Source organism: Phycodurus eques, chromosome 1 (assembly GCF_024500275.1).
Source record: "Phycodurus eques isolate BA_2022a chromosome 1, UOR_Pequ_1.1, whole genome shotgun sequence".
NCBI lineage: Eukaryota > Metazoa > Chordata > Actinopteri > Syngnathiformes > Syngnathidae > Phycodurus > Phycodurus eques.
In genome coordinates, this window is record NC_084525.1 from 21,024,403 (window position 1) to 21,035,185 (window position 10,783).

The following is a 10,783-nucleotide window of genomic DNA, read 5'->3' on the forward strand; positions in this document are numbered from 1 at the left end:
TTGTGTTGCCAACTGTATGTGTTATATGAGTGTTGTGCTCTAAATTTCACAGAACATTTGCTTTGCTGTCTCTCCATGCTTTTATAACAGAGTAAGCTTGGCACCGAGGCAGAACCTCCCACGGATAATTCTCAAGGGAATCTTCCAGGGCGTTAAGGTGGTTCGTGGACCTGACTGGGACTGGGGCAACCAAGATGGTGAGTGAGTTGCAATGGGGTTGCTGTTCTTAGCCCAAACTGGAATTGCTGATTGGGAACCGTGCCTTTTGAAAATTTTTCTTCATCCGCAACCCATATAACCCAACCTCACATCTCATTAACCTATGAAATGCAGTGTTAATATGTCTGCATGTGCCTATTTTGCCAGTGACTCGTGTTTGTTGTACAAATGTCCCTTTCTTTGTCTCTCTTCTTCTCTGTAGTCTTATGCAAAACAAAGCCTCTTCACACAAGTGTGTACATCGATATTGAAAATGTTGAGGTTTAGAGAAATGCCCTCTCTTTCAGATTCAAGAAGTTTATGTTTAGTAACCAGTAGTAAATGCTATTTTGAGGGAAATATGGAGTGTATACAGGGTATTAATCCTGGTCCTATTGTCTCTGAACATAAATTAGCGATACTCCCATTTCTGGGCCAGAGTGAATGAGTCAAAATGTCCTTTTGGTGGTTTTGAGGTCAGCACCCTGGGGTTATGTGAATTCACTCATCTGGTTGAGATGCTATATGTGGTACGTGCATACAGGACACACTGAGCATGCTCAGTAACTTCCAGCCCACCATGTAGCCTTTCAGGTCACTGGTTTATCTGGTGCATTTGGGCACAGAGGAAGCCTGGTGAGACTGATGCGGAGATCACACAATTTTTTCGACTAATAGTGAATATTGTCTTTGTACCTCAATCGGGAATAAGGAATTGTGTTTTGTCACATCCATGCAGTACTGTACAGTGGGACGGAGCTATTTTGTCACACTATTTTTGTCTGGCATATGCTGCCATTACCTCAGCACCTTCTATTTTCACCAGCATGATTACTTCTATTTACTTCAGCAGTATATAGAAGATTACTATATACTGCTGTTGACATTTCTTTCCTTTCCAAACACCTAATGTAACATTGACTTTTCCGTTTTGAAAGTCAATCCTCTCTGTTTATCTCCTGTTTACCAACACTCTGATTATCTCGTGCCTATTTGTGTTTGCTGGTGTGTAGGCGGGGAGGGTAAGGTTGGGAAGGTAGTGGACATTCGTGGCTGGGAAGCAGAGTCTGGTCGCAGCGTGGCTAGTGTGACCTGGACTAATGGCACCACCAATGTCTACCGAATGGGGCATAAGGGCAAGGTGGACCTTAAATATGTGTCTGATGGCCAAGGAGGCTTCTACTACAAAGACCACTTGCCAAAACTTGGTAAGACAGATTCCTCTATTAAGTGTATATTCCTTCAGAATCTTGAGCCCATCCATTAAACAACTGGTAGTTTTGACATTTTGGAAAAAAAACATTTATATAGCCTGATCATTCTTATATTTAGGCCTTTTTTTTTTTTTTTTTTTTTTTTTTTTTTTTTTGGAACAGACTTGTTTGCCTCTTGGTAATAGAAACATTTGTCCAATCAGGAGAGCATGCAGAGCTGCAGCGCCAGGAGAGTGCTGATGGCCACTCTTTTCAGCAGGGTGACAAGGTCAAATGTCTCTTGGAGGTGGACATTCTGCGACAGATGCAGGAGGGCCATGGGGGATGGAATCCCAAAATGGCTGAGGTATTTTAGTATTGTCCTCAGTGACTTATGATCAATATGATGTGGTTTTGTTTAACAATGCAGAAGACTTCAGTGATTGAGCCGATATACAGTGGGTGCGGAAAGTATTCAGACCCCCTTAAATGTGCCACTTTGTTATATTACATCCATTTGCTAAAATCATTTAAGTTCATTTTTTCCCCTCATTGTATACACTGCACCCCATATTGACAGAAAAAAATGGAATTGTTGAAATTTTTGCAGATTTATTAAAAAAGAAAAACTTAAATATCACACAGCCATAAGTATTCAGACCCTTTTCTCAGTATTTAGTAGAAGCACCCTTTTGAGCTAATACAGTCATGAGTCTTTTTTGGAATGATGCAACAAGTTTTTCACACCTGGATTTAAGGATTCTCTGCCATTCCTCCTTGCAGATCCTCCCCAGTTCTGTCAGGTTAGATGTTGAATGTTGGTGGACAGCCATTTTCAGGTCTCTCCAGAGATGCTCAATTGGGTTTTAGTCAGGGCTCTGGCTGGGCCCATTCAAGAACACGGAGTTGTTCTGAAGCCAATCCTTTGTTATTTTACCTGTGTGCTTAGGGTCATTGTCTTGTTGGAAGGTGAACCTTTGGCCCAGTCTGAGGTCCTGAGCACTCTGGAGAAGGTTTTCATCCAGGATATCCCTGTACTTGGCCGCATTCATCTTTCCTTCGATTGCAACCAGTCATCCTGTCCCTGCAGCTGAAAAACACCCACACAGCATGATGCTGCCACCACCATGCTTCACTGTTAGGAGTGTATTGGACAGGTGATGAGCAGTGCCTGTTTTTCTCCACACATACCGCTTAGAATTTCTGGCAAAAGTTCTGTCTTGGTCGAATCAGACCAGAGATTCTTATTTCTCACCATCTTGGAGTCCTTTGGGTGATTTTTAGCAAACCCCATGCGGGCTTTCATGTGTCTTGCACTGAGGAGAAGCTTCTGTCGGGCCACTCTGCCATAAAGCCCCGACTGGTGGAGGGCTGCAGTGATGGTTGACTTTCTAGAACTTTCTCCCATCTCCCGACTGCATCACTGGAGTTCAGCCACAGTGATCTTTGGGTTCATCTTTACCTTTCTCACCAAGGCTCTTCTCCCCCGATTGCTCAGTTTGGCTGGACGGCCGGCTCTAGGAAGGGTTCCCAAACGTCTTCCATTGAAGGATTATGGCTCTTAGGAACCTTAAGTGCAGCAGTAATGTTTTTGTAACCTTGGCCATATCTATGCTTTTCTTTTTTTAATAATAGTTTTTTTCTGTCAATATGGGGTACTGTGTGTACATTAATGAGGGGGGAAAAAAGAACTTAAAATATTTAAGCAAATGGCTGCAATCGAACAAAGAGTGAAAAATTTAAGGGGGTCTGAATACTTTCCGTACTCACTGTATTGCCATTACTAGGGTTCAGACTCACTGTCAAAAGCCTTATTCGCTATTCGCATCGACCATAACGAATGACGAGCTAATAGCAATCGAATTGTTACTCCTTGTACTATTCCGAAATAAAGCTTTGTCTTTGTCCAACAAAATAAAAATCAGTTTATTTATTATTTTTTTAATCAACTTTATTTTTAGGTTTTCTAGTTACAAAAATACTGAGCAGTTGTCTATAGAGACACATATCATTCAAAAGAAAAAAAAAATCAAATTATTTGAAAACTATCTGGTTACAGTTTTTGAGGTCGCAGATTTTTTCACCACTCCAGAAAGAGAGTACGCTGTCGCTGACACATTTTGGCTGGTGCGGTTTGACAACCGCACTAGTTTAAAATCGCTTACTTTAACCAGGAACCAAGATCCCTCGCTGCATTGTGGCCGTGGTCTGCTCTACGCCAGTCTCTGTGCTGTAAAATGCGTAAATCCACGCTGGCTGGCTGGGAACAGCTGCTTCACTAGCAGCTAGTCTATGTATATGCGCATGTGCAGTAAGTCATAAAAAACGTTATGCGGCATCGCAGCTTTGGAGCTCTTGTCGGCATAAAGTATGCTGTGGCGGTAATTGGCAAGTGCAAAGTGTGCCATCTCACAGGGCGGTGTGGCTGGCGGGGGTGCCAACACGCAGGGGCAGGGCTTTTAGAACTCTGTTGATGATTGGATGGATAATGTAAAGATGTACCACCCGTTGTTTTTGGACCTTTGTTGATAGGTGAAAATGTACCATCACCAATTATTATGATTTGGGATTTGTTTTTTCCGGCGGATTCGCAAGTCAATTTGACTTATCACCAACTCGTTCGTAGCTCTAGCCATTTGAATCAGGAGTTAAGAATATTCAGAGATAGATTGTCCCATTTCATGAAAAAAATGTGGTGGCATACTATTATGCCGGTGGCTCAGATGGACTTTGGTGTTTGTTGTAGTGAAAGAGGACAGCGCGTAAGCGCTTGAGGTCCTTGCTACTAAAGGAAACATTAAGGTCAAAGCCATGCAGAGGGAGACCATGGGCCAAACAGCCTCTTTGTGTTTGCAGTACATTTGCCGGATCGGGACAGTTCATAGAATCACTGACCGGGGAGACGTCAGAGTCCAGTACAGCAACAACATCCGCTGGACTTTTCATCCAGGAGCCCTCACCAAGGTACTGAGTTACAGTTTCATCCTAGTAAAAGATTCATATTTTGATCCAAACAGTTTTACAACGTATTTTAAAATTATGCTTCCAATTTGTCCGTCTTTTATTCTCCGAGGTGAACACATTTGGGGTCGGCGAACTTGTGCGAGTATTGGAAGACATAGATGGTGTCAAGAGGCTGCAGGCCGGCCATGGAGAATGGACAGACAGCATGGCTCCTGTACGCTCCTGCTCATGCTACACCTGCATTCATTATCACTCCAGTCAAATGACCTGAAATGTCTTGATATTCTCTAAAAGACTGTGTGAACACAGGGGAAAAATATCAGATGAGTGACTATTAAGCTGCACTTATCTCCATTACGCCATTATTGTTTCCGCCAGGTGCTTGGCCAGGTTGGTAAGGTGCTGAAAGTGTATGCAGATGGTGACCTCCGTGTGGCATTTGGAGGCCAGACATGGACGTTCAACCCAGCGTGCCTCTCAGCCCAGCCTGTGGAGGTGGACGCCAACCTCATGACGGCTGAGAACCCCAACGAATCTGGAAGTAAGGCCTCTGCCAGGACCAAGGGGCTAATCTTGAACATTCTAGCCTATCTTCTCCCTCCACGTTTTTCTATTAATCCTCCCAATTTCTCTTCCCAACTGCTCCATCGCTACTGTGCTTTCACGCATTAATGTATTCACACGCATTCATGGTCTCTTTTAATTAGTGTACGTGGGGTTTATTTCTTGAAATGGTTTTCTCCATTGCATGATCATGATCTTGCATGTTATCAATGTGATTACAATTGATTTTTCTCATTGCTGTCAGCATTCTGTCTGGTCAAGATATATTTTGTGCCTGCATTCATTATGTTGTATCGGTGTGCGTGTGGTCACTTTGCATGGCTGGGGCATTTTGACTCATTCCTGGAGTTTATCGTTGAGCTCAATTTGACAATTCTAAACACCCCTTTTTCTTTGTGGTACTGTTTAAGGCCTTCATATGGCTTTCGTGCACCATTGCTCAGCATATTTTCAATAGTGGACTTGAAAAAATAATGAATGCTTCTGTCCTCTTTGTGTTCCCACTCTCTTCCCATCCCATCCCTTCCCTTCTCCTTCTACCTCTGCCACGGCTCAGGTACAGTCATCTCTGTGCTGGAGAAACTGCTGTCCCAGTCCACAGAGCAGGATAATCCCAGCCGGCTAGTCATTGAGGCAGCACACGGCAGTGCCAATAAAGTCAAAGAGTTGTTGCAAAAGTATCCTGACAAGGTGAGTGCAGTGTTATTAAAAAAAATAAAAACATTATGAAAATCTAAAAAAAAAGGTTTGTGTGAGAGTACGCAGTATTATACCATTGTCTTGGTGAAGACTTGATTCTGATTGGCTCATAAAATTCCGTCAGTGTACACCTTAAGATGATAATGTACACACTTCGAACGTCTCAAGTAGTTCCTGTCAAAAAAAATAAAATCATTACATATTCCAAATGAATGTGCAGCACCCGTAGTTGTCAGTTTATACGAGCAAACATGGCAACCTGACACAGTCAGACTTTCTGATAAGTAAACATGAAGTACTCTGAGGACAGAAATTATCAAATTTAAAACAATAATGAGTGATTTAATCATTTACTTTATTGGTGATCACAACACCTTGACTGGGATGCTACTGATGAATTGAGGGGAAAATTGAGAGACAGAAGCGGCATAAAGAGTTGCCTCTACAATTTAAATCAACTCGCAGAAGAGAAGGATGAAATCAACGCAAAGAAAACAACAAAATAGGTGATTAAGACGCCGAGCCTGGCACAAAAACTGAAAACAAATACGAACTGAACACTTCACCGTTGATGTTTTGAAATGTACCCTGCAACAATTTTATGCCACCGTCTAGTCAACGAAGACCGACAGAGAGTACACAGTTGCTAACCTGAGAGCTTGCATCAACCACCACATAGAAGTACTGTATATCAAATATGTGTAATAATCCATCCATTTTCCATACCGCTTATCCTCACTTGGATCGCAGGGGTTCTGGAGCCTATCCCAGTTTACTCTGTGCAAGAAGTGTGGTACACCCTGAACTGGTCGCCAGCCAATAGCAGGGCACACATAAACAAACAACCATTCACACTCACATTAACACTTACGGGGAATTTAGAGTGTCCAATTAACCTGCCATGCATGTTTTTGGGATGTGGGAGGAAACCAGAGTACCCGAGGAAAACCCACGCAGGCACGGGGAGAACATGCAAACTCCACACAAGAAAGGCCGGATTTGAACTCGGGTCCTCAGATCTGTGAGGCAGATGTGCTAACCATTCGTTCACCTTGCCGCCTTAGTAATAATCAAAATGTATTTTGTCGCCATACCTGTGGTTGTTATTTAACATTGTCATGTGTGCTGGAGTAAGTAATAGCTTTTACCTTCCCTTATGAATTTACGGGATTAGAATGACTCTTCATTGTCAAGTCCTTAGGCATTGCAAGGGAAAATACATTATATATGTGTGTGTGTGTATATATATATATATATGTATGTATGCATATATATATATATATATATATATATATATATAAATAAATATATACATATATAGATATACATATATATATATGTGTGTGTATATATATTTATATATATGTATGTATGTATGTATATATATATATATATATATATATATATGTATATATATATATATATATATATATATATATATATATATATATATATATATATATATATATATGTATGTATCCTAGGTTTCCTAGGCTGCAAACGTATTTCCTGCTGATAAACTGCACCTGTTAAAGAGGTATGTCACTGGACCAGCACTGTCTTGAGGGCACATTTTATCGCAGTGATGAAGAAGCATACAAAGAGGCCTGGAAAAGGCTTGATCAACACTACGGCCAGCCGTTTGTTGTTCTAAAATCATTCAGAGACAAATTGCCAAAGTGGCCAAAGTTCCACTCAAAGGATTCAGAAGGTTTACGGGCATTTTCTGATTTTCTCATGGCCTGTCTCCAAGCATCGCCACATGTTAAGGGATTGGAGATACTAAGTGACTGTGAGGAGAACCAGAAGTTATTGCAAAAGCTTCCTCAATGACTCCCAACACGTTGGAATCGTCGAGTTACGGTTGCTCTCATGGTATGCAAGGATTTCCCCTCTTTCAAAGAATTTGCAGTTTGTGTAGCACTCGAGGCGGAAATTACATGTAACCCTGTGACTTCTTTATATGCACTGCATTCATACAGCTCATCTCTGAAAAAGGAACAGATGAAAGAGATTAAACAACCAAACAGCGACCCACGTCTTTTCCACACAAGCTACTGTACTTGCAAATAAAGCAAAGTCAGATAACACAGAGTTAAAGGTACCCTGCATGTTTTGCAAAGATGAAAGGCATCAGTTGTTAAAGTGTCCAAGCTTCTCAGAAAGGTCTGTACGACAAACGGTCATACTGCCAAAGACTGTCGTCATCGTCTCACATGTGACACCTGCAAAGGACGCCACCCGACTTGTTTGCACAACGAGAGTCACAAGACGAACAAAAGACCTCAGAGCCCCACAAACGTTAATCCAACAACTGAAAATGACACTATGGCAGCCACAGCTCTGAATGTCACAGAAGTAGGCCAATCAGGTTGTACCTCCATGAACGTTTCCCGTGTGGGTCTCCACTGCCCTGAGTCCATCCAAAGAGGAGTTAGTGTATGCTCTATTGGACACACAAAGTGACAATACATTTGTTAGTGAAGAGTTAACTAAGCAGTTACAAGCAAACTCCCACCCAGTTAAGATAAAACTAACCACAATGCTTGGAGCTCACATGATGGTCAGAGAGTATCAGGGCTACGTGTGAGAGGTTATAACTCCGATGTTCACATTGACCTTACGCCCTCTTACACAAAGGACTATATCCCATTTAACTATCACAATATTCCCACAAATGAAACTGCAAAGCAATGGCCCTATCTATCAGAGATTGTTAAGATACCGCCTCTCCTGAACTGTGATGTTGGGCTACTCGTTGGATTTAACTGTCCCAGAACTCCAGCTCCAAAGCAGGTCATATATATATATATATATATATATATATATATATATATATATATGTATGTATGTATGTATATATATGTATATATATATATGTATGTATGTATATATATATATATATATATATATATATATATATATATGTGTGTGTGTGTGTGTGTGTGTGTGTGTGTGTATAAATGGTCTGATTTCGTATTGCGAAGGTCATGCTGTATATGTTTAGTGATCATATATTTATATCAGGTGGTGACCACGACACTAAAAGTAATAGGATTACGTAACACGTGTATGAACAATGTGGTTGTCATTCATGATCAGATTATTGGCCGCCAGAGTAAGTTCATCTCTGTTTGTGTTCATTCTACGCCAATGAATCTTCAACTGTGCTTATGTTCCTGGGAGGTGGACATCAAGAACCAGGGCAAGACTGCACTGCAGGTCGCTGCGCACCAAGGCCACATGGAGGTAGTGAAGGCCCTGCTCCAGGCCAACGGCGCCATTGAAGTCAAGGATGAAGATGGAGACACGGCATTACACTACACTGCCTTTGGGTGAGGACACAGCTGCTCTTTGTTGCTTTAAAAACAATAATAATGTCATGATTGTCAAATTTAAATGGGAGCTCAGTGTAATGTGATAATCCACTCAGATAAGACTATATTTAAGTGGTGCCTAATCGGCCAGCCATATCCTCTCCTCAGACTAACACATGCTCAGATGGACTGCATCTCATAAAGTCTCACTGGGGTTTAACAAAATAGTTAAAAACTGCTTTGTGAAAGTGGTGGCTGCCATGCACATGAAACGATAGGATTTTAAAGTTGAATCTTCCTGGTTAGTTTTAGCCATCACAGCACTTCACCCGCACTTTATCGTAAGCACTTTGCTCTTTTGCACACTCGCTCTGATGGTCACCTGCCGCTGAATGAATGAGTGAATGATTTGTGTACTTGTATTGTGTACATCTTGATTTTTATTATCTTATATCTACTGTGTTTATACTTGAGATGTTTACATCAACCTGCCAAGGGACTACAGATGGAAACTAGCCTATGGCTATAACCTTGCATATTTACATGCATCTTCATTAATATGCACTGTCCTTTTTTGAATAAATAAACAAAAATATTCATCAGATTCTTTTTATGTGTGTATCATTTCTTTGATCCAGTAACCAGGCAGAGATTGCACGGCTGCTCTTGAGCAAGGGAGCAAACGTTAACCTCCTGAACAACTCACTGTGCACGGCACTGCATATTGCTGTCAACAAGGGCTTCACGGATGTTGTGCAGGTGCTCACCGAACATTCATCTGATGTCAATCTCCAGGTGAGAGGGCTTTCCTTAATCCCATGATAATTCGGTAACATAAAAATTTTCAGCACACCGATTTATTGTACTATCTTGCCATAGCCCATAGCTTGAGCCCTTGCCATAGCCCACAGTGGCTCAGTTATAAATGTCATAAGGTTATTTTGAAGCATTTGCACAATTTCACCAACATGTATGGTATTGGACTGTGACCCTTCGCTTCAACCCTATTAAAGCATGTAACTGAGTGTCGCTTCTGAAGCTGCCTCATAACTCACTCACAGCATTTTCTTCTGGTTGACGAGTGGGGCCACTCAACTAAATGTGGAATAGTGGTCTCATGTTTGTTGTCTTTTCTGACCTCTTTGTGTCTATTTTTATAGAATTCAAAATCACAAGTTTGATTTTAAACTATTAATGTAACTATTTCTTGTTCAGCTTTAAACAAAATATCTTAATACTCTGTGGATATGAAGGTCAGCGGGAAGAGGTCTTACATCATTAAAAGCTTTCTTGCTCTAATTAGCTATTTCTCAACAGTCATTTTGACGTGGTCAAATAGTATAATATTGTTAACCGGCTAACACACAATTTCCACAAAACTAAAAGGCTGGCGCATAGGTCAGTGGCATCATTAGGCCTATTTTAGGAGGGCTTCAAACTGCAGGGAGGCTGACGTGGCGCAAGAGTATGTTCTATTCAGCGTTGTGGTGACCTGAGAAAGCGCTGACTGATTCCTGAGTGCTGTTTTGGCAGACTTGTACTGTACCCAGAAAAACACTATACTGTGGGCATCCACGATCACGTCCACCCCGCCTGGAGCCCACAATCAAAGGCAGCAGAACAGGTGTCACATACACCACACTCCCCCTCCCGTCGACAATTGGTTTTCGGGCTGAAAAACTTCGATCAGGAACCCACCCCGACCCCCCCATTGACGATTGGTTCGGCATTAAAGTTGATAATGACACACTCGTTTAGAAGAAAAATTTCAACTGGCACTCTGTGTCACAAAGATTGCCAACCCCTGATATAGAGAATGTCCTTATTGGCTGGCGACCAGTTCAGGGT

At 41.6% G+C, this 10,783-nt stretch overlaps 1 protein-coding gene across 4 annotated transcripts in view; it reads left to right on the forward strand.

The window, feature by feature from the left end:
- The window catches only part of mib2 (MIB E3 ubiquitin protein ligase 2), a 78,730-nt gene that overhangs the window by 50,089 nt on the left and 17,858 nt on the right, over positions 1-10,783 (forward strand). For all 4 annotated transcript variants that reach the window (XM_061682608.1, XM_061682616.1, XM_061682598.1 and 1 more), the window contains 9 exons: positions 91-197; positions 1,212-1,406; positions 1,616-1,758; positions 4,248-4,355; positions 4,465-4,569; positions 4,734-4,896; positions 5,476-5,609; positions 8,805-8,953; positions 9,574-9,730. In XM_061682608.1, the coding sequence (XP_061538592.1) occupies positions 91-197; positions 1,212-1,406; positions 1,616-1,758; positions 4,248-4,355; positions 4,465-4,569; positions 4,734-4,896; positions 5,476-5,609; positions 8,805-8,953; positions 9,574-9,730 (1,261 nt within the window). The remainder of the gene's footprint in view (positions 1-90; positions 198-1,211; positions 1,407-1,615; positions 1,759-4,247; positions 4,356-4,464; positions 4,570-4,733; positions 4,897-5,475; positions 5,610-8,804; positions 8,954-9,573; positions 9,731-10,783) is intronic.